Source organism: Cucumis sativus, chromosome 5, assembly GCF_000004075.3.
Source record: "Cucumis sativus cultivar 9930 chromosome 5, Cucumber_9930_V3, whole genome shotgun sequence".
Classification (NCBI taxonomy): Eukaryota; Viridiplantae; Streptophyta; class Magnoliopsida; order Cucurbitales; family Cucurbitaceae; genus Cucumis; species Cucumis sativus.
The window spans coordinates 25,233,934-25,257,489 of record NC_026659.2 but is presented as its reverse complement, the minus strand read 5'-3'; the positions used below and the strand labels follow the sequence as shown (position 1 = coordinate 25,257,489).

The following is a 23,556-nucleotide window of genomic DNA, read 5'->3' as shown; positions in this document are numbered from 1 at the left end:
GACACAAAATCTTCATCCATTCATTATTTTAATATGGTTTAGAAGGTAGTTTTGTGTTCAAAATTTTAAATTAAAAGTGATATTTTTGTATTTTATTTTTAATATTTCAAGATTAACTCAAGTGAGATATGATGTTTAGATTAATAAGTGATTTAAAATAGTATTAGAAGAAGGTAGTTGGATAAAATTTTATGTTTCAAACTTAGACTTTTTAAATAATCGAATATGTCCGATTGATTTAGGTTAAATTATTCAAATTCACCGCTAAGAAAACGAAAAATCAATGAATGAATAGAGATTAGAGTGTATGATATTTTCAATAATCTTATCTTAATTATAGGTTATTTCCTAAATTAATTATTTGGGAACTCATCATTCATAATTAGAATTCTTGTGTGTGTCCATAGTTAGTTAGAATTTAATTAGCAAATAATTAGAATTAATTTCCCCACGTGTACAAAAAGAAAAGAAAATGAATTACTTGTGTATATATAAAATTTTGGCTAAATTATGTATTGTTTAGCCATAGTTGTGTTAAATAATAATGAAGCTAACAAACCTCTTATAAACCTAAAATTTAGATTATGTATATTTGGAAATTGGAATGTAGGGAAAAAAAGTTCTCCTCATACTTCAAATAATCCGATAATTTGAATAACTCGTACTGTTCGATTAGTTTTTATTTTAGATTAGATTGGATTGATAGCAAATTTGACAAAATATTTACACCATATAACAAAATTTTCAGATTCTATCAATAATAGACATTAATAGATCATCGATAGAATTTAAAATTTTACTATAACTTGTTAATATTTTAATTTATTTTATTATTTTTAAAAATGTCTCGTTTTTAAATTTAGGTAATATATTTAATTTGTTAAATTCAATTATTTTTCATACTAACTTTTTTTTGTTTCATTATTTTATAAGTCTAAATATATACAAAACGTGATGAGTTTATAAATTAATTATGATTGAATACTTTCTAATTAAAAGAAAAAGATATGAATGAATTTTGTAAGTTAGTGTTTTTAAATAAGAAGGAAGCGCGTCGCCATCTGGAAAACTTTCGGTATTTCTTTTGTCCTTTATTCACTTTGGGAACAAAATTACATTTCCAACGTTTAAATCAAAACTTTGGGAAAAAATACTAAAAATCAAACCATTAATTAAGAAATTTGGAAGACACAGACTCAATTTCACAAACCACAACAAAATTATTTTTTATTTATTTAGATGTTGGTGTTAATTAGATCTCTTCTATTTTGAAAGCTATTTTTTACTTTAATTTTTCAAATTAAATCGAAAAGATTGATTCAAAGAAATCTTCTAACATTATATGATAGACATTGGTGCTCGTTTCCTTTTAGTTTGTAAATATATTGTTTATAGACATTTATTACAACTTTAAGTTTTGTGTTTGGTTATGTATTTTCCACCAATGCTTTCAAAAAAATAATTTAATTTTTGTTTATGGAAAAAGATGAAAATATATAATAGTAAGAAATTGAAAAATGTTATGCTTTAATTTTCAAAAATCAAATGGAATTTTAATTTTTTAAAAAATTAAGTTTATAAATACTACCTTCACCAATCATTTTTGTAGTTTAAAAAATTACAAGGTAAGTGTATAACTTTTTAATTTTAAAATTTATTAGCTTAATAAATACTAACGAGTTTCTTTTACTTTTACTATTTAGGATATAAAGTCTTCAAAAGTTTATAAAAGTAAAAATATTGTAAATATTAATATAATAACGTAGATGTTAATTAGTGTGCTTAGTGGTCATATAACCACGTATTTTTCTATCAACTATCTAACACTCATGTCATGTGTCTATAAGAGACTCAGATTTAGTGGTCATGTAATCCACCTCATGCTTGTCAATTGCCTATAAACAATCTATTTGGTGGGTTTGTAAGTATGAACAAAATTGACGAGAATTCCATGAAAGAGGGAGAAAGTGAAAAATTATGAGATTTTTAATTTTTCTAATTTTCTTTAGAGATATTTTTAAAATAGAAGTATTAACGAACTATTTACAACTATTAGCAAAATTTTAATCCAACCTCAAAATGGATAACTAAAATTTTAACTTAAGTCCAAAGTATATATTTTTTTCTATTAAATGTAAATACTTTCCATTTTCTTTTATTCAGCGGTAAATTCCTCTTTTATGTATTTATTTCCTTATTTTTATTTATTTATATATTTTATTATTTTATTATATTATTTTAATATTATATTTTCTTGATTTTCGTATTTCGATTTTACTCCGTTTTCACAATAGAAAAGAAATTGTTGATAAAATATATTTTTGTTTCTTAAAAATTAGTTCAAAAATAAAAAAGGAAATATGAGAAATTAAATTTAGTAGAAGAAAAATTGATAAGAAACAAATTGAAAACTAATTAAAATTTGATATCGTGTCAAAATCTGATGTAGCCTTTTACTCTATCATGTAAATGATCAATCAAATGAAATCTATACTACCAATACTACTAAGTAGTACAAGTGGCAAGACCGCCAAGTCGATCTGCATGGAAGCATAAAGATTGGTTTCTTAAAGCTAAGGTGATAAATGGGACAATTTAGTGTGTGGTTTGTGAACAGAAAGTACAAAAGAAAAAAAAAAGATAAAGGTGCAATTAGCCAAAACAACTTAATTTATGATAATCAATAAATGAAGAGCAAACCCAATAGATAAGAAATATCAACAATAATACTATCAAAATACTTCGTAAAATATCGTAGGTATCCAAAATCCTCAAAATATCAACAATAACAGTGGAAAAGATAGAGCCTCGCATCTTTTTGGCTTCTTTACAGAGAGTGTACAAAAAGGAAAACCTAGATATTAACGTTGTAGATGGATAGAAAATGAATTGGTCATAAGTCCAAAACAATCATCTATACCAAAAGATGTAACCTAAAGACAAAATTGCATATTATAGTCATGCGACATGCCACAGCGCCACAACATTCTAAAAGAATTGTTTCTATATTCAAGCATTGCAGACAACACCTTAGGAGCCATGGTGCCCTTCCTCAGTAGCAGTTTCGTAATTTTAAATTTTTTAAGCCTAATTTCTTTGTTAGGATTTCATATTGGTCCGTTTCAACTCCATTTTTCTTTTGTAATACTCGACTTTAACCCCTTTCATGCTTGAAATCATATACAATTATTAATAATTAGTGAATTCTTTTCCACGAAATCATTTACCTTATGAGACATGACATGAGTAGTGAATTAATAACCAAATTAGTATCTTAATTAAACGTAGTTAACATCAAGAGCCCCTATAGCTCAGTGGTAGAGCGTCAGTCTTGTAAACTGAAGGTCTGTAGTTCGATCCTGCATGGGGGCATTCCTTTTCTTCTTTTTTTTTTTTATTTTCTTGGTTTTTCTTTTTTCTAACAAGAATCTTTTCATTTATTTAAAATTTTAAACCTTCAAACTTTGCATAATTCTATAGATTATATTGTTTGTATTAATTCAACAATTCAACTTTTATAGTCTAATTTTTAATATTTGTACAAGTTTAGTGTTCATTTTTAACCATTGAAAATTTATGGTGTAATTGTAGCAAGTATCATTTACTTCCGTGGTGATTATTGCAATTTGCTAAAAAAAAAAAACAAAGCGAAAAGTAAGGAGAGTTCTAATAGTAAATTGGGTAGGAATTTTGTGAAAAATAATAACCAAGTAAAATTAAAAGTCACGAAGTTATACCATTGTTAACTGTACTTTGAATGGATTTTGCAATTTATCGATTTTTTAGTACAATAGAAAACAAATAGGGTGAGATTCTAACGAAAAACAAGTTATACAAATTGTGCTAAACTTATTTTAGCATCTATGTTTTACCTTTTAGAAAAATTTATACACTACTTGAGAAAATATGTAATACTTAGATGAGTATCAAGCTCCATTTATTAACAAGAAAAATTTATCTTGACAAGTATATTGAACTTGAACCTCAAACTGATGTTAATGGACAATGAACCTGTGATAAGTTTATGGAGGTAGAACTAGAAATTTTCCCACTTGAAGTTTCTTAAGATAGCATGAAAAGAAAAAAGGGAAATTCATAAAGTGGTCGGCAAGAATATTTAATTTAAGTCAACATCAAACATATAACAAAGTTTTGATCTTAGTTTATAATGATGGATGATTTATTAACTTCATCTAGTTTTCTTACGCATGATATTGCGTATGAAACCCATTAATCGCTTATGCAATAACATGCCATCATAGTTGAGTTTTAAGTTTTGACTAAACCCATTTTTCTCTATTCCTTGGCTCATACATTTTCTTCTATAATTTATACATTTTGGAAGCTTACCCAAGTTATTAAACCATCAAATATTCAATCATTTCTGAGAAAATTCCCTTTTTTACCCAAATTCAAACCGAGAAAGAGACCAGGAAACTTCTCTACTTTCAATGACAAAGTGGTAATTTGAACAGTTCAACCATGTTAGTTTCTTGGTCTTTTTTTATTAGATCTTCACCCAAAGACTTTCTTCGTCTTTGTAGCAACTTCAGAAAGAGATATAAACTACCCAAAAATTTTGCCATTGCAATCTCTGAAGTTGCTGGTAAATTGAAGACCCAAGAGTTAACTTTGGGAGTTTCGGGAGGATTGTTCATATTCTTTCTCAGCAGGTGAATTAGTTGACTTTGCGTGTTTTTCATTTTGCTTGATACTGAAGGAATTTTGAAGAGTTTTTGAGTGATGGGAGGTAAGAACTCTAGGGAAGCAGGTCGAAGAGAGTTTAGTTCATATGGGTCTGGCAATTCTTCAGCATGGGATCAATACAATTATCCTCCACAATCACCATATGTTCAACAATATCCATATACAGAACCCTCTGAATATGGCTCACAAACTCCACAACAACCACAGAGAAGGCTTGACAGAAAATATTCAAGAATAGCAGATAATTACCAATCCTTGGATGAGGTTTTAAAATCTCTGTCTTTGTCTTGTGTCTTTATTGTTTGATGTGTTTTCTTTTTCTGTCTGTTTATGTTTTTTTATGAAAGGTGTTTAAGAACTAGATTGTTAAAGTTTCAGGTTGTGTGAGAAAGATATCAATGAGCTCCTTGCATTTTGACAAGGAGGAAAGTAGTGGACTTATTACTTGAATTTTTAACTCCTCGTACGAACTTTGTATTAGATGATCATTAAATTTACCTTCACATATCAACTTAAGCTTTTGAATCAATCGATGATATAAGATTACCATGGCAGATAGTTCAGGAGGTTATGTGTTTAAAACTTGAAACAGGGGGCAAGGATTGGTGTCTTAAGTTATGACTCCATGGTATGAAATAGTTTAATGATTGAGTTGGACATAGAAATTGCACTCTTTGAGGTTAAAATAGCAAGTGGAATCAGTCATTTTACCATGAGAAATTTATCTACCGCTGATAATTACAGATAGCAACACCATATAGTAGTTTCATTTTCTGAATTGTTAATAATGTGGTTTTACAACAGGTGACTGCTGCTCTTATTAAAGCCGGACTTGAGTCATCTAATCTCATTGTAGGAATTGATTTCACGAAAAGCAATGAGTGGACAGGTAAGATTTCATCTCGTAGTTTCTAGTTTGACACTTTTAATTAGGGCTATTGCAACGGGTAGGGCTAAAGGTTGTAAGTAACAGACTATTGTTATATCACCAATAACTTCCAAGGTCGAATCTATTTAATTACTAGTCTTATGGCATGTTGAAATCCTTCTCATTGTAGGTTCAAGGTCGTTTAATCGACGTAGTTTACACCACATTGGAAATGAGCCAAATCCGTACGAGCAAGCTATATCTATAATAGGGCAAACGTTATCATCTTTTGATGACGATAACATGATTCCGTGTTTTGGATTTGGTGATGGTAATTGCATTCATTCAAACTGCTATCCCGGTTCTTGCTGTAATCTTTTGTTGACTGGTTGTTGAGAGTTGAAGTGTGTTTTTTGCAGCATCAACCCATGATCAAGATGTTTTTAGCTTCTACCATGATGATAGAATATGTAATGGATTTGAGGAAGTTTTGCATCGTTATAGGGAAATTGTTCCCGACTTAAGACTTGCAGGTAATTGTTTTCTTGTTTCAATCCATTTGAACTGTGACCATATGGCTTACTTTAACCCTTATTTTCTCCCTTCTTGTAGGTCCTACATCTTTTGCACCAATAATTGAGATGGCCATGACAATCGTTGATCAAACTGGTGGTCAGTACCATGTTTTGCTGATAATTGCCGACGGGCAGGTCAGTCCGATTTCAAACTATTAAGTTATTCAACAACCATCCTTAATGATCTTATGATACAAATATATCTGAAAAAACTTTTAAATGTTGATGTTGCATATTGTTACATCATTTGGCTTAACTTAATAGTATTTATGTCTAAAAGAAAATCGTCTTAAAATCAGGTGACAAGAAGTGTTGACACACATAATGGTCAACTGAGTTTACAAGAACGAAAGACAATCGACGCAATTGTAAGGGCAAGGTAAATATCAGACAACTTCATCTTTGATTATCAAATTCCTTCTTCTTAAAGAAAGCATACTTGCAGTGAGTACCCTTTGTCGATAGTCTTAGTTGGTGTTGGAGATGGACCTTGGGATACGATGAAGGAATTTGATGATAACATTCCTGCTCGAGCTTTCGATAATTTTCAGGTTTTTGGCTGTTATTTCCATGGATGGAAGATTTTTCATGGTTTTTCTCTCCTTCGCCACTTGAAAGATATGCTGACTATTGAAAATTGGTTTGTGTATTCCTATCTTAGTTCGTCAATTTTACTGAGATGATGTCCAATAATGTAAACAATGTGAGAAGGCATGCAGACTTTTGTCTTGCTGCACTGATGGAAATACCTTCTCAATATCAGGCAACTCTAGAGCTTGGCATATTGGGGTATGCATTCACTCTTTGTAATTTGAGATTCAACGGTTTATTTGTCGAGTTTATAAATGCTATTTCTTTACTGTTGATGAGCAGAAGACAAATAGGTAGTTCACCAGAAAGAGTACCTCTTCCTCCTCCTCTGTACAGTGCAACATCTTCAAGTGGCTACCCGGGAACCCCACGCTCCAACAGTTTTCAGACCAGAACATCTTCACTTGGTAGATACAACCAAGGAGTTGGCACAAATCCATCCTCTAGTTCTTCTTATGACAACCAGGTTTCTAATCACTTTGTTGCTAGCAATTAAACTCTTACTTTATCCCAACCAGTTATTCTTTTAGTTGAACTCTATTGAACTTTAAGCTTCATGTCATTTTAACTATTATTGTTTGGATCTCTTCTAGTCAAGACTAATCTTTTTTATTGTGAATATGGCTTGGCCTTGCAGCGTTGCCCCATTTGTATCGCTAATCCAAAAGATATGGCTTTTGGTTGTGGCCATATGGTAAGATTCAAACCCAGTAATTATCCTAGTAAATGAAACTCATTCTTCTTTTTAGGAATATTCACAAATTCTTCTCCATCCTATTACAGACATGTTGCAACTGCGGAGGAAATCTCGAGTTGTGCCCCATATGCCGAAGCTTTATCCAGACTAGAATAAGGCTTTATTAAGTCTTGCCATGCAGTACAAATGCATCGCTTATCCTATTTCTTGGTTCCTTGAAACTAACATTGAAGGTCGAGGTTTCAACACAATTTTGAGGGTGTACATTGTCGTATTGTCTTGATTGTGTTTTGAACCTACTCCTTTTAATGACAGTTTCAATGAGCATCAATATTGTTCTCTATTGAGAATATGTACATATGGTGAATGTTTTTCTTAGCCTGCTTCATCACAGATCATAGCTTTCGATTTGAAATTATAAACACAATGACATGTAGAGGATTGCAAAAGCTATATGTAGAGGATTTGCAGAAGCTTCAAGGATTGAGATCATGTTAATCTTGTCGTTTAGCATTTCTTCCTTGGAATCCTTTTTTTCATGTGTGCATACTGGTTTTTAGGTTGTTGTAAATCTTAACAAAGTAAAAGTTCTTCCTTCAATAAAATCCATCATTGTCATTGCGGAGTTGCAAGTTTATACACAGTATCTGTAGTACAACTCTTCAATACTGCTATAGTTTTCTTTTGTATTGAATAATCCCTAAGTTATTGATGATACAGCTTAAGTTCTAAATGATAAAGCAAAGCTAAATAGGAAGTGTTACATTCCCTCTGATAAATTAACAACAAAAATGCACATGTATCAATAATATGAATTACTTGAATGACGGTAATATTCTTGCGCGTGCTCTGGCTCCGGAAAAGCATCCGAGGACAACAAGGAACCCCCCACCAAGGTTTTTCCTTCTGGTTCTTCAAGGAATCTTCGGTCTTCCAAATAGGTTTCAATGTCCAATATTATATGATTCAAATTGGCATTACCTTTTCCTCGTAGCGCGCTCAAGAAGTTGTTGGAGATGATGTTTAAAAGCTTCCTGAACTGGGATTTATATTTTCTATACATTGCAAAGCCTGCTACCTATATGATACAAATGGGGTCAAACCATGATTTTTTTAGCTCACTAAGTAATTTGAACTTCTATTCAACTTACTTTTAAGAATGCATTGAGCGAGGCTGCAGTAAATAAATTGGGGGGAATTGCATTTAGAAATCTTGCCAGCCATGCCCAACCTTCCTCCAGACCATGTAAATTGCGAACACCAGGAATTTCTGTCTGCCAAATGATCCATATTTATAAGTTGCTTTTGTAGAAAGATTACTTATGTTATAATTGTCGAACATGGGTATAATAACTAGATAACGTAAGTAGCTCAATTGTCTACATGTGTAAAATAATCAGCAACAAGATGCAAGGTACTTCCTGAGCAAACCTGAATCAATGCCCCATATAGTTTCACGTATGCTTCTAGTCGCATCAAATAATCCTCAACACTCTCCATTTTCCCGTCAACCTCTCGAAATCCAATAGTTTTGTAATATGACTCTTTGGATCCAAATGCAGCCTATGGCAATATATTTGTAAAAATTATACAGTATGCAAGTGAGGTTTCGCATAAATAAATAAAGAAACAATATATGATAAATTTACAGCAAATGTATATGAAGAAGTGAGCAAATGTATTGATCCAAATCTGGAATTTGAAATGAGCAAATGTATATGAAGAAGTGGAATTTGTCCGTCTCAAAACCTAAACAAGGTAGGGGGGATTAATCTGCTTGGATATAGAAACAACTTTTTCCTCTTTAATTTGCAATAACATTCTATATTTTTCTTCTTACCTTATTTTAGACACATCAAGCACAAATTATTCCAAACTTAATACTAATCACTAAAGCCTAGGAACTAGTAAGGCATTGTTTCTATTTAAATTAAAAAGAAATGCATTCACAAGCAAGATACTGATTCTTCTATCAAATTTAAGGTAGGAAAGAGATTAAAATGCAATCACGGAAGGCTCAAAATATTTGGCAAGAGAAAAAACCATAGCCAATCAAAATTGTATTCATTAACACAGTAAACTGCCATCAAAGAGAAGACAGAACGATGAATCTGTAGGGTATTACCAAATCAAGAATGGTTAGAGATAAAGACAATCTAAGTTGTCGCAAAGAACTAACCGCTGAATATTGTATGTGCTTCGGAACTGTGTAGATGCAAGCTCTATGCAACTCTGCAAGAACAAGAACCAGAGCACTTGGGGCCTGGTTTAAACAATTTGCTAGGTTTAGCATACAATAATTACACGGTATTACAAAAGCATTAGAAAATACAAAATTATGGGGAGAAAATCAGGGGAAAAAAAAGGAAAAATTCAAACCACTAATTAGATTTAAAAAAAAAAAAAAGCTTCACAAACTCAAGACATAAATTTGGACTTCAATCTCAACCTTCTTAAGCATACACTCCAAACACAGACCCAAACTTAAACTTCCTAAACCTGCACCTCAAACACAGTTCTCTTAAACCCAAGGTAGGCTAACAAAAGCACAAGTTTAGAAATCTACACCTACATGTCAAATGCCCCCATAGGGTCAGTTTAATTGTGTTTTGTTCTTTTAGGTTATCAACTACAAAAGTTTTGATTGGTCCGATCCAAATGCTTAACCATCAATATCAGTTTTTTGCTTCTTTCCCCATTGAGTGATTTCTTGTGTGTACTAAGTGGCAATGTGTGTGTTTATAAGATGCTTATTTCTGTAAAGGTTTACCTACGCCACTTGTGGTAGTGGTAGGGTTGAGGACGCCATTAGTAAGTCAATTTATTCGGTGTCCTTGATTTTCACATTACATGCAGGGGTTTTCTTTTAATATTAAGATATGGAGGGAGACATTTGGGAAAAAGAGGAAAAAACAAGTATAACTTACAAGCACGATAACATGATCAGTGATGTACCTGTGAGGTAACAAGAACAATAACATGACTGAGTGCAAATGCATCGTGTGGACTTTCACATTGAGAAACGATCTGAAAAATCAAAAGGAAGTTAGAAGCTTCGAGACATTAGGCCAACTACATAAAGAGAAGTTTCAAGAACAAGATCCAACTATTGCTCAAGAAAAAAAAATATATCAAATTGCATGATGGCTAAAAATAATACAAAGAAAGGAAAAGAAATGCAACAGTGGTCTAATTAGTTACAACAATAGTGGTCTGGTTAGTTACTACACATAGCATGCCTATTTGAGTATTAATTTCAATATGCATAACCAAATTTAAAGTAAAACATAACTAAAGAAACCACTTGTTTTTCACTCTTTTGGAATTACCCATCGTACACAAATGTCAAACAGAAGACCCTTCTATAAGTAGCATGACTATGACCTACATAAATATGATATTTTAAATAGACGAAAACCTTCTTATTATAAACTAGGACTTATAAACGAAAACCTTCTTACTACCAGATCCAGTGATTTTTAATCCCTGGGTAACTTTATAACAGAGCATGCCTCAGGCCATCAACATTTGTACTTCCAGAAATTTTTTCTAAGAATTTGTACTTCAAGAACATATTATTACTTAGAAATTTAATTCTAAGGCATTAAACCTATAACTTGAAGATTGATTGCAAGAAGCCACATCTGGGACCACACATATTCGACATGTAATCACCTACTTAATTACAATAATGAGTAACAGAAAAGTAAGATGCATCCACCAGTTAATGACTTGGTATTACCTTTTTTGCAAATGCGGCAATGCTAATCGTTTGCGGACAAAGAGGAGCCATGAAAATCTTGAGAATTTCACTAGTTTTTGTTCTGAATCAGATAGTTGATAACAAACAATCAATATGCTTTCGAGAATACAAATACAGAAAAATTCTTATGTATTTACAAAGATAAAAGAAAAATAGCAGTAACAAAAAAAATTGCAACCTCAAATCTATTTCAAAATTCAAATATATTGTGTAATGCTACAATCACAAAGTCACTCCACTACGAGAAACTAAGGGGTGTTTAGGGCATTAAGGTTGGTGTTTAGGGCATTAATAATATCTGGATTAGAGAATTCTATAAATTATAATAGTTTCTGTTTAAGGTGCAATTTTAATCAGGTTAAAATAGTTTGTGTTTAAGGTGCAATTTTAATATGGTTATAATAGTTTGTGTTTAGAGTACAAATTATTTTAGTTTAGATAAAAACAGTGATCATTCTAACAAAAAGAATCAAAGGAATGAGTAAGAAATAGCAAACATTGTCGTAAACAAGGATTTGAAATAGTAATATTGTAATTATTTGTAAGTTATAATAGTTGGAAACACCAACTACTATAGTAGGAGCCCCAAACATCATCAACTCCAAGTTGGTGACCCAAACACCCCCTAAAGGTTCATCAAATTGGTGGCTCTAGGACCGAAGTGTGGTTCAAATTTCAAAGTTCAGACCCAGGAGTAAATACAATTCTACAAATAAGCTGTAATCTAATAAATTCAACTTTAAATTTTAGAACCACGTTTTATTACAATACTAGCACAGACAGAAATCATTCACAAAATAGTCAGTCAAGCTAAACACTGTAGATAGCAATAGCATCAATGCAGTCCTGTGACAGGAACCAATGCTAACAAAGAAGCCTGCCAGTTCCAAAAAGAAATGTACATGCAAAACAAAAATGCTCAATCAAAACAGTTTCAAATTTTCAATTGAACGATATCCATACAAAAACCAAATAACTCGTTTTTAGCTCTAGAAACTAAGAACTTTATTTTTTTTATATAAGATAAAGTCAAAGAATGTTCGTACCTAACATTTTCTTTCGTCCCCCCTATTTGTTTGATTAGCCTAGCAATATGCCTTTCGTAGGTGTTAAAATCCTGTTAAGACGAAAAGACAGGCATTTAATATTACAAGATCAATATCCAAACACCCAAAGATAGCATGTCACAAATCTGAGATACATTCATTCACACGATAACCCATGTTTACAATCATATGCTAACCTAAGCAGTATGGCTGTTAGGATCCTACCTAACAAGAATTATCTCAAGAACAAAGGATGAACTCAAGTACAGTTAAAGAACAACCAAATATGAAATATATTATAGAGTACCAGTTGGCAGTTACCACAAGAACAAGTAACAAAGTAACCCTAGCCTTTTGAGAGAGCTAGATTCTCCCCAAGTTCCCTCACAAGGAAATCCCAACTATAAAATTCTTCACACCTCTCCCCAACTCCTCTCCTACTATTTATAACAAAAATACCTGACCAACTTACTAACTATTTACTAATAAGCCCCCACTAATAAACATATTCATTTTCCACTAGTAATCCACTATTTTCCTAGCTAGGGTCCTTCCAGTTGCATTGCATAAAAATGAAATATCCATGCCTAGCAATATCTGTTGCGTATAGAACCGATAAAATAATAAGCTTTCAAACTATGTCTTGATGCCAAACCTTATTTGGACTCAATCTCAATGCTTGGTTTCCCTCCTCTACCTCCTTGAGTTGTTGTAGTCTCTCCCGCTCTAAAGCCAAAGCACTTTTCGAGGCTCGAACCATGCTATCTGCCATGAGATTGGCCCAAAAAATTCCATATTAGATGAAACCCCGATATCAAGTAAGTTGGCAGGACCACACAAAAAGTCATATGGTTATCTACCTTCTGGATAAAGAGAAATGAACATGAAAACATCCAGATAGAATAGAAAAAGAAATATATAATCATAAATTTCAAGTATATCATTTTCTTTTTCACAAAAACAGAAAAGCAATTGTCATATTCATACAGAAAGTCACCTGGTGATTTTGACACAAATGTTTCGTCCGAAGTAGTCCCTTTAGGTTGGCCAACTGAGTTTACTGGTTTGGTAGTTAGCGACCCAACCATAGTTTCTTGCACTTGTACATTATTAACTTTTTTTAAGTTTTCAGCAGCTTCCCTTTCAGCAGCTTCTTTCGTTGCTCTCCTCTCAGCTTCTATGGCAGCTTTCATTGCCTCCTCAGCTTTGGCTTTTGCCTGCGCAAGTGTTTTTTAGATGTGTGAGATACAGTAAAGTGCAACAATCCTTTGGGGCTTAAGAGCAAGGTGGAAAAACAACGTTGAAGACTTGCTTTCTGTCAAGTACCTAGAAAAACGTAAACACAACTTTTGTTTTTGAATTTGAAAAATATCAATTCCATTGATTAAATGAGATAATCCAAAGAAGTATAAAGGAGGAAAATTAAACTAAATATTTTGTGAATCTTTCCATCGAAAAAGGGAAAGAAAAGATAGATCTCAGATACCGTTAGAGTATCTATCTTTGCCTTGAACAGCCAAGCATTCCTTTCATCCCATAACTTCCACAAAATGGCAATAAACATATTTGTCCATAGGAGACCCTTGGTTCTCTTGAAAGGGTGTTCGTCCCGCATCATTTTTGAAAGGTCAAGAAGGGCTAATTTCCCAAATGAGAATTTTTACTCTCTTTGGGCAATAAAATAATATTATGAGGATAAGATTATGATAAGTTCAAGAAATTAGAGGTTTGATAAGAGATGAGTGATCTTGAAAGATGAAAAACGGATCAAAAAATGTCCATTATCACTCTCAAATCCCGCAGAGGCCGGGTCGATAGACTCCAACAGACGTGCTAAGAGAGCAAACGACAAGGAAACAATATCACAAAAGATAAGTGGTCTTTGGCACCACCCTTTAAAGGTGGGTTGTCCCAAAAACCTCAACTGGGAGTAATATTCAGAACACTTATGTAGTTAGGTTTCATAGTTTCTTGTGTTTTTCACCATTGGAAGAAGGAATTAACTCCTGATGATATTATCTGATCAAAAAAGTAAAAATAGGGTGGATTGTTGATCAAGATCAATGATCCTCAAATTGAATCAAAGGATGCTTGATAGAGTTAAAATGTCAATAGAATTGGGTACAAGTAAAGAACCCAAAAAAAAGTCTTAATTTTACATCGAAGTCATCTGCACTAGTAAAATGACAAACACACATATAGAAAAAGAAAGGAAGAAATAAAAATAAACAAACAAACAAGGAAAAACATTCATCATTTTCAAATAGCTGGCAACAAACCTCGGCTTCTGCTTTAAGCTTTTCTTGACGTTTTTTATCCTCTAGAATAGCCTTCTCCTTTCTTTTAGCTTCCTCAAAAGCTGCATCACTTCTTATTTTTCTTTCTTCTCTTTGTGATATTTGTTCGTGATGATGTTGAACAGTTGTCAAGTACTTATCAAGGCCTTCAGCACTAAAAGTAGAGGTAAAGGATAAGCACAAAGTAAAATATGTTAGAGGGGACTTCTGCATAGTCATTCTGTCATTCATAAGTGGCTAGGTATAGAAAAGAATCACAAAGACCTAATTAGAATATTATAAAAAAAATTATAAACTAAGGTTCAAGCATGGAGAAGAAAAAAATTGCAAATTCAAGGTTGGAATGTTTGAATACAATTCAGCTACTGTGGGGGGATGCATTGCTAGAAAGAGGAGAAACACAAGAAATACGTAAACATATGTCATGGTGGAATGCACAATGCATAAACTTTCTATTTTACAATTAAAAAGTGCCTTCAACTTATCACTTGGTAAACATAACTATACCAAAGAGAATATACGACATACTAATCTTTTCTTTACAAAAGAAGTTTATGAAAAATTAACTAAAGGTATGTGACATAATGATTCCTAGATTTGAATTAAGCAAGATGACAGAACACCAAACAAAACTAATAGAAAAGCATACATCTCACGTTGATATTGAGTATCCAGTCTTCGGTCAGCTTCTCGTCTTGCCTCATAGTATTTCTCAATTTGAGAGATTGCAGCACTTGACTTTTCATTTAAAGTAGTAAGGTCAGTCTCCAACCTTCCAAGTTGGTTCCTGATTTCCTCCTGTTTATAAATCAAAATAGAAAATCACCAGCAGAATGAAAGATTAGCTAAATCTAAATGTACATGTACTTTATCACACGATGGCTGAAATTAAAAGTTCTTCGTAATTTCTAACATCTTCTACATTTTAAGTCAAAAAAGTCAGACTAAACGATAATACAGCGATGACAACATTCAAATTAAAACCATATAACTCCTCAGTTTTTGTATTAAAAAAAAACACCAGTTTAACTAATTTCACATACATCTCATCCATGGTATCTTATCAATAGTATCCAAGAATTATCAAAGAAACACCATCATTCAATATCAAAGTAAATCTTTTACACAAGCTTCTCTCCCAAAGTTTCATCTAGTATCTACTAAAGCAAAATAACAAACTAATTTTAAAAAATTGTAAGTGTTATGAGGGACAGACATAAACCGTCATAAGAAATGAAATGCATGTTGCATTCATATTTAGATGCTAAAATGTGCAGACGTTAATATACTCCCCAAAATACCTTTATATTAAGCATATGATCATGTGTTAGCTCAGCTAAAGAACTTTCCACTAAATCCATGTCCTCCTTCAGATAGGCTTGTGCTTCGGGTGTTGAATCATTGTCGGAATCTTCACTATCACTAGGAAGCCAAGAAAAATCTTAAAATTTCATGGCAGAAAGCCAAACGTGTAATAGTTTAGATCGAAATATATCAGCATAATAATTTTGCACATCACATGACGAATAAAAGTTTAAAACAATGAACAAATAGTCAGTTTAAATTTCACCTATAAAATATATGTAGAAAATATTAGGTACAAATATTCATTAAATAAAAATAAAAGAAACTTTGAAAAGAAGAAATAAAGAAAATCCAAAGCAGCAGTAGAATAAATTACCTGAGAAAAATTCCATCACAATTGAAGCGATTAGCATTTGAACTTGGTTCACGAACCACTTCATCATTAAATATTTCTTTTAGTTCATCCTCGTACACGCCCATAATAAAAGGCTTGAAGCTTCTCTTCAAAGTTTTTGTGACAGGGAAGTCTCTGTTAAGTTATAAACCAAAATTTATTTAACAAAGAATCAAGAAGCATGCATGAATTCATTATGTTTATTCTAGATATAAAAGACTGATACCGTGAACATGTTTTCTTAAAAGGCATCGTGGACTTATTTAACTTCTCCTCCAAGGAGTGAAGTTCCACTCGCAAATCATCAAAGCTAAAATCGGGATCTGGGTCAACTGTAACTTGCCCTATCTTAGAAGGACACCGAAGGGTCAACTTCACAGGACTCCTGAAAAATGAAGCACAAACAAAAGAATAGATCAAGTGACAATTAGGCTCCTGGAATGCCATTCAACATGAAAAGATGAATATGCTACACTATGTTTGTAAGACATAGGTCAGTTTGAAGTCATCTATAACAGGCATGTGCAAAAAGATGCTAAATCAACAATGCAACAAAATGCCCAAAGAGTAACTTTGAAAATTTTCCCAATTCATAAAATCAACTTGAAAAATAATACAATTACGATACCAAAATTTGAATGTGAAAGAATAAAGAACGACTTACATAGTATCAATGAGAAAACTTTGAACAGCTTCAATTACTGGAGGAGAAACTACCAATGTAATAGCCTGTATTTTCCAATACAGTTATTAAAACAACAATGCGGAAACATTACCATTATAAACTTTTACAACTTACACAAATCAGCAGAAGCAAGTTACTACAAATAATTCCTATGTCAAACTATCAAGTCCTAAGATAACCATCCCTTGATGTCCTGTGCCATAATGTTCTTCACTGCACTCCGAACTATCACCTGATATGTCATTAAAAGACATTTTGAAAACAAAGATGAGCACATAAATACTCAACAAACAACTCCAATATCAAGCTTTGAAATTCATGATCATTCAAAACTTTCATAAATAAATATACAAATCAATGCAACTTTCAATCAATACATTTACAACTAGTACTTACAAAATCAAAATCTTTCAAGCAATGAAGCTTTCAAAACTAAACGTTTCAAGTTGGAACTTACAAATAGTCTTTCAACAAAACCTAAGTGTTTGAATAAACTTTCAACACCTTTAATAAACAGAACTTTCATACTTTCTATAAAACTGATCTTTCACTACTTTCAAATACAAAGCATACAATTGGTAAATAGTTTCAATCTAACAGACTTTTCAGTCAATCAAAACTTTCATGCAATAGAATTATCTGTCATTCAGTACTTTTAAATACATAATAGCAAAGATGCATAGTTGAAGAAGTCTAACATGCGTGGTTATACATTGGTAACACCAGTCATTCATTCATTCAGCCATTACTTAAGTGTCATTCCATACAAACATAGCACACATATGAATCTTTATTCCAAAGAAATATCAAACCACTATAAAGTGTCTTCTCACAAATAAGTTTCAGTCATTTCATTTCCAGTCAATTCTAAATGTGGCTACAATTCTACAACCACATGAGCATACAATTCCAAAAACAAAATTAGTATATTCTTAGAAAGCATAAAGAATAAACACAGTGCTTAGGTGTTAAAACTTAGTTCGAAAACCATAATCAACACTACCCAAATCCACCATAAACCAACTACAGACCTTCATCAAAAGTCTGAATTAGTCCAAAACTACGAACAACAAGCTTCCACGTCACAAACTAAACTAGCAAACATCAACCGAGTTCGAAACAGTTCAAGACAAGCTAATACTGATATAACCCTAATCGAAAAATTCAAACTTTACCCAACACTTAATCCAATTCGAAAAGGAAACTAAAGCAACAATTCTTATTGAATCTTACCAAAATGGATCTTAACCATGCTGGTTAGTGCTCGAAAGCATCCGAGCAACTTGAAATTTTAACCTTTAACGTTATGGGTGGATTGACTTGAGGCCAATCCGACTCAATATCGAAGCTCGTCGAAAAGGAAAGAAACAATGTTGCAAAGGCCTCGGCGAAGCCAATCGAAATCGTACCCACGATGGAATTCAGATATGTGGGTCAAAAACCCTACGACGAGTAACTGGGACCGCCGGAGAAAAAGTTCGGCGTCAATCTATGTAGGTGGCTACTCGCGTCGGTTGCCGGAGGAACTTGGTCGTCGACGTGGGTTCGCAGAGCCGCCGAGAAGGAGAAACAGTGAGCAAATGCCAATATTTATATGGCGTCTGATGCTCGCCGGAGAAGAAGAGTGAGCAGGGTGGGTGGGGTGGTAGGCGGCTGGGAGGGAAAGAACAGATGGAATGGTTTCAAACAAATATTGTTGATGTTACTCTTAATTATTATTAAATGCATCTTTTTGTCCTCAACAAATCAAAATACTTTACTCTTCCAAGTTTACACAATTATTTTAATTTTAACAATAAGCACAAATTTAACCTTATATTCATAAAAAATTTAACTACATTTTCTTCAAAATAATTTTTAGAAAAGTAATTTTTATGTGTCTAAAGTGAATCTACCTCAAAACAAAATCTTCAACTATCCTTATCAACCATCCTTCAGCAACTATTTTTTTGAACGGTTGTCACCCAACTTTCTTTCACCATTTTTTCATAGTTATTGTCTATTAACTTTTGTTGTTCATTTTCGTGTGACTGTTGTTGGTTGTTTTATGGTAATCATTATCATTCAACTTTTGTCAGTCGTTTTTTACGACGGTTATCGGCTAACTACCAACAATAATTTCTTTTTGTGATTGTCATTGTTTGACTTTCAATGATCACTGTCGTCAACATTATCATTTTATAGTAACTCTCCGACCACCTCAAACCACCATCCTCGATGATGATTGTCAAACTTCTATCAAATCTTCACGGACAAATTCTATATATATATAATATTTTACTCTAATACAAATCTAACAAGTTTTTACCTAAAAAGCACTTAGAAAAAAAGTTATCAAACACATACGAGTTTTTCTTTTCAAGAGTTTTCATTTAAAAAAAAATGGTTAAATTAAAATGCATTTTTTAGAAAATATTTTTTCTCAAGTCATTCTAAACGAGCTCTAAATAATACATATACACAACTCACAATTTTGCATTTTGCATTGATGGTTTACAAAGTCTACATTCAAGAAGTTTGATTATGAATAATTATTACAAAGTTGGCTCCCAAAATCTACAAGAGAAAAACAAAAGTTGTCAAACACAGAGTGTAAATTGACGTTTTTAATATTAAAATCATCGATTTTTTTTGTTTATTAAAAAATTGACTATATGCAAAAGAATAAGCAATATAATAAATTAAAGTTCAATTAGAATTTCAAAATAAAAATTGGGATATAAAATGAGTGATAAAATTATTACTTAGAACGAAAATTGAAGTGAAAACATCATCGTAATAAACTAATAGTTAGAGTTTCTATTTCAAAATTTGATTGATTTTAAGATAATTTTGAAACATTCACGTTATCTTTAAAAACAAGTCTATATATATATATAAGAATATTAGGAAACAAGGTGAACAAACATTTCTTCTTGGCCTTTTAAATAAAAGCAGCGAATAGAGAAAAATATCAAATACAAGTCGTTCATCTTTATCATTCAATAGTGTATTATTTATTGAATGATCTATGTTACTAAAATTAATAATAACAAAGATAAAACGCATTTTTGGTCCTCAAGTTTGAAACATATATTTATTTGGTTCTTAAAGTTTAAAATCGTATACTTCAGTTTCAATGTTTACATAATGATGACGTCAATCTATTTAATTGATTATTCTCTCTAACTATTGAATTACATATAAATAGACCGTTACGTGTTTTTAATAATAAGAAATCGAAATCCATCTTCATACCTCACCATGTTTATTATATTATATGTTATCTTCTCACATACTTTATTTTTTGGTTTTATAATCGTGAATGTAAAGTCTTCTCCGAGTATATGTAATTAGGAGTCGTTGCAACCACCTTAGCATTGCTATGGCTAACATTAGAAATAGAAACCAAAGTGGGGAATATTTAATAATCCCAAGTGGACCATTTATGTTAATTAGTGCATAGTAAATTGAGACCTCCTTTACTAACCATCAATTAATCATTGGATTAAATCATATATTTGACTCTACAAAAGAAAAGATGATATCGTTGTCAATGAGATCATTCAAAGACTTTTAAATCATGTTTCTTTTCTTGAAAGCTTAATCCATCGATGATAATTTGAAAAGTGGCGATTACTTTAACACTAATTTTGATTAGGTATGGGTACACATCAACTAAATTCATAGTAAATTGAAAGTCAATTCCTAGCCTGTAGTGATGAATCATATACAGAGGTCATCCATGAAATCTATCTCACTTTGCCTTTCAAGCTTCATGTTGCTAATTCCCAGCCAAACAAGCTAACCCAATTCTCATTGCATAAACAAACAGTAACTTCAAAGACTTGTAAAACTCATTTCTATTTTGCCTTGTAAGTTCATCCATCAATTCCCCAACTTTCCGATTATAAACAAAAAAAATCCCAACCCCACAAGTTTAATTTGAGGTGATGATGAAGGGGTTGATTCTTTTGGTGTGGTGTGTCGCCGCCTCGGCCGCGGTGGGGTTACCGCTACACACCGATACACGGTGGATCGTGGACGGGGCAGGGGAAAGAGTGAAACTAAGATGTGTAAATTGGGTGTCGCATTTGGAGGCGGTGGTGGCGGAGGGGCTTTCGAAGCAGCCGATTGAGGAGATTTCAAACAGAATTCAGTGGTTGGGATTCAACTGCGTCAGACTCACTTGGCCACTGTTTTTAGCCACGAATGAGTCTTTGAATTCCCTCACCGTCCGACAGTCTTTCCAGCGCCTCGGCCTCGCCGAAGCCATCGCCGGAATCCAAGCTAACAACCCCTTCATCATCGATCTTCCTCTCTTAAAAGCTTTTGAGGTAAAATTTTATTTGTTAATGTTTGGATTATGGTTGAATGTTGGTTCCCCGATGTCCCAATAAAATTAATGGATTGATTTTTATTTCTTTCGATCAATTATTGAATTGGTTTTTGGTTTTTGGTTTTTAGTTCTTGACTTTTTTTTTTTTTTTTATTTACGATAATTAGAGAACAGTAAACATTAAACACGGTAACAATACTTAGTTAATCAATTGTAAGTTAGAAACAACATTGACTATTATCACTGAAGTGGACAACACTAAACCAGTAGATTCATTTGGTTGTTGGACTTTTCTGACCTCTTTGTTGCATTCTTAGTTTGGATATGGTGGGTGAAATGTGGGTTTGATTATTGACAGGCAGTGGTTGGAAAATTGGGGGAGGGGAAATTAATGGTGATATTGGACAATCACATAAGCAAGCCAGGATGGTGCTGTAGTAACTTCGACGGAAATGGGTTCTTTGGTGATCAATATTTCAACCCTGACTTATGGATTAAAGGCCTCACTCGAATAGCTACCATGTTTAATGGTGTCAACCATGTTGTTGCTATGAGCCTTAGGAATGAGCTTCGTGGCCCAAAACAAAATGTCAACGACTGGTACAGGTAACCTCTTCGTTATTAAACTCAAAATCCACTCTTATTCCATACAAATGTTATAAACATCGTACATTACATAAAGGTACATGCAAAGAGGAGCAGAAGCAGTTCATTCAGCAAACCCAGACATTCTTATAATCCTCTCAGGACTTAGCTATGACAGAGACTTATCTTTTCTCAAAAACCAACCCATAAACCTCACATTCACATCCAAAACGGTATATGAAGTTCACTGGTATGCTTTTTCAGATGGATCTTCATGGGAATCAGGAAACTCAAACCAAGTATGTGGAAGAACAACAAACAACTTAATGAAAATGTCTGGATTTCTATTACAACAAGGATTCCCTCTGTTCATAAGTGAATTTGGAATTGACCAAAGAGGAACAAATGTAAATGACAACAGATATTTGAGCTGTTTTTTAGCTGTAGCTGCTGAATTGGACCTTGATTGGGCAGTTTGGACACTTGTTGGAAGCTATTATTTGAGAGAAGGGGTTGTTGGTTTGAATGAATTTTATGGAATCCTTGATTGGAATTGGTGTAATCTTAGAAATTCAACTTTCCTTCAAAGGATTTCTGCTCTTCAATCTCCATTTCAAGGGCCAGGATTAGCAGAAAGAAGGGAGTATAATGTGATTTTTCATCCATTAAGTGGGCTTTGCGTGGTGAGAAAATCATTATTAGATCCATTAACATTAGGCCCATGTGTTGATACAGATGCTTGGTATTATACTCCACAAAAGTTTCTAACTCTAAAAGGGACTTATTTCTGTATACAAGCAGATGAAATTGGGAAGCAAGCTAAATTGGGGATTATATGTACTGTTAATAATGCTAAATGGGATATGATTTCTGATTCAAAATTGCATCTTTCTTCAAAATCTAGTAATGGGTCCTTAGTTTGTTTGGATGTAGATTCAAGCACAAATGAAATTGTGACCAATTCTTGCAAGTGTTTGAGTCGTGACTCATCCTGCGACCCAAGTAGCCAGTGGTTTAAGCTCGTTAACAGTACAAGAAGTTTGGGCCGGGGAAGGTCGATGATTAACATGGTTGGTTCATCTTTGCCTAACGTTGCGACCAAGTTTGTAGACTTATGAAAAATAATAGAATTGTGAAAATGGAGGAAGAAAAGATGAAGAAGAAAAAAAAGAATGAATGCCCCCATGCAGGATCGAACTACAGACCTTCAGTTTACAAGACTGACGCTCTACCACTGAGCTATAGGGGCTCTTGATGCTAACGCTGTGTGATTAAGTCACTAATTTGGTTATTAAATTGTTAATGTCTACTAACTTAAGGATTAATAATTTCAATCTATAAACTCTTAATTTGGTATAATTAAACTGTTTATTCAAAGGAAAATAATTTACTGCTTTGTATTTTTTTTTTTTTGAATTTTATAATCCAAACCATGCAATTTTAAAATTAATATTTGTATGCTTTTAGTTTATTATTCATAAATTTGAACATAAAACTGTTAATACACTATTTTAGGTTATAAGATCAAATATTATTTATATTAAACTAACTTAAATATGTAATATATAATATATATATGATATTACTATACAGTTTTTTTTCTTTTAAACATTAAACATGTTCATAAAAGAATTAGCAAATAGTTTATACATGCAGTGCATGAGCAACGTTAATTAGTGTTATGGTTTATAAAAATATTATCAAAGACGTATAGAAATTTTGTTT

General features: G+C 32.5%; 3 protein-coding genes and 2 non-coding genes across 8 annotated transcripts; 3 read left to right on the top strand and 2 right to left on the bottom strand.

The window, feature by feature from the left end:
• Positions 1-3,300: 3,300 nt before the first annotated feature.
• Positions 3,301-3,372, top strand: TRNAT-UGU. Its single transcript has one exon. It is a non-coding gene; the product is annotated as a tRNA-Thr (tRNA).
• A 972-nt stretch (positions 3,373-4,344) lies between these two features.
• Positions 4,345-8,056, top strand: LOC101204341 (E3 ubiquitin-protein ligase RGLG5). Of its 2 annotated transcripts, XM_031885304.1 has the most exons (12): positions 4,345-4,462; positions 4,545-4,971; positions 5,512-5,596; positions 5,766-5,906; positions 5,995-6,108; positions 6,188-6,285; positions 6,450-6,529; positions 6,596-6,701; positions 6,812-6,939; positions 7,024-7,207; positions 7,379-7,435; positions 7,525-8,056. In XM_031885304.1, the coding sequence occupies exons 2-12, from the start codon at positions 4,744-4,746 to the stop codon at positions 7,603-7,605; spliced, it is 1,302 nt and encodes a 433-aa protein (XP_031741164.1). In that variant the 5' UTR covers positions 4,345-4,462; positions 4,545-4,743; the 3' UTR covers positions 7,606-8,056. The 2 variants fall into 2 exon arrangements, with proteins under 2 accessions (XP_031741164.1, XP_004135284.1); XM_004135236.3 differs by having other exon boundaries at positions 4,357-4,971.
• LOC101216938 (protein GLE1) lies at positions 8,030-18,624 on the bottom strand. 3 transcript variants are annotated; one of them, XR_004216588.1, is made up of 17 exons: positions 18,162-18,624; positions 17,043-17,160; positions 16,908-16,972; positions 16,470-16,628; positions 16,226-16,378; positions 15,846-15,966; positions 15,194-15,342; positions 14,527-14,698; positions 13,245-13,464; positions 12,903-13,012; positions 12,248-12,318; positions 11,181-11,262; positions 10,394-10,465; positions 9,618-9,701; positions 8,870-9,001; positions 8,590-8,708; positions 8,030-8,516 (listed from the first exon to the last, which is right to left on the bottom strand). XR_004216588.1 is itself a non-coding variant. In XM_004135453.3 (17 exons), coding segments are annotated over exons 3-17 (1,926 nt in total). In that variant the 5' UTR covers positions 16,910-16,972; positions 17,043-17,160; positions 18,162-18,620; the 3' UTR covers positions 8,030-8,240. The 3 variants fall into 3 exon arrangements, 2 of the variants coding, with proteins under 2 accessions (XP_004135501.1, XP_031741160.1); XM_004135453.3 differs by having other exon boundaries at positions 8,590-8,712; positions 18,162-18,620; XM_031885300.1 differs by having other exon boundaries at positions 8,590-8,712; positions 16,908-17,160; positions 18,162-18,620.
• A 1,962-nt stretch (positions 18,625-20,586) lies between these two features.
• LOC101217177 (glycosyl hydrolase 5 family protein) lies at positions 20,587-23,227 on the top strand. Its single transcript, XM_004135454.3, has 3 exons — positions 20,587-21,244; positions 21,605-21,852; positions 21,929-23,227. Exons 1-3 carry the CDS (start codon positions 20,861-20,863, stop codon positions 22,947-22,949), a joined length of 1,653 nt encoding a protein of 550 aa, XP_004135502.2. The 5' UTR covers positions 20,587-20,860; the 3' UTR covers positions 22,950-23,227.
• On the bottom strand, positions 23,009-23,080 carry TRNAT-UGU. Its single transcript has one exon. It is a non-coding gene; the product is annotated as a tRNA-Thr (tRNA).
• Positions 23,228-23,556: the final 329 nt, after the last annotated feature.

Bases quoted from the DNA above. Each gene is read 5' to 3' on its own strand.
- LOC101204341 (XM_031885304.1), top strand. From the start codon at position 4,744: ATGGGAGGTAAGAACTCTAGGGAAGCAGGTCGAAGAGAGTTTAGTTCA. The intron at 6,530-6,595 runs GTAAATATCAGA...GCATACTTGCAG, and splicing joins GACGCAATTGTAAGGGCAAG to TGAGTACCCTTTGTCGATAG. The intron at 7,208-7,378 runs GTTTCTAATCAC...TTGGCCTTGCAG, and splicing joins GTTCTTCTTATGACAACCAG to CGTTGCCCCATTTGTATCGC.
- LOC101216938 (XM_031885300.1), bottom strand. The intron at 15,967-16,225 runs GTAATTTATTCT...TTGGCTTCCTAG, and splicing joins TGTGATGGAATTTTTCTCAG to TGATAGTGAAGATTCCGACA. The intron at 11,263-12,247 runs GTACGAACATTC...TATCTGATTCAG, and splicing joins GGGACGAAAGAAAATGTTAG to AACAAAAACTAGTGAAATTC.
- LOC101217177 (XM_004135454.3), top strand. From the start codon at position 20,861: ATGATGAAGGGGTTGATTCTTTTGGTGTGGTGTGTCGCCGCCTCGGCC. The intron at 21,245-21,604 runs GTAAAATTTTAT...GATTATTGACAG, and splicing joins CTCTCTTAAAAGCTTTTGAG to GCAGTGGTTGGAAAATTGGG. The intron at 21,853-21,928 runs GTAACCTCTTCG...CATTACATAAAG, and splicing joins AATGTCAACGACTGGTACAG to GTACATGCAAAGAGGAGCAG.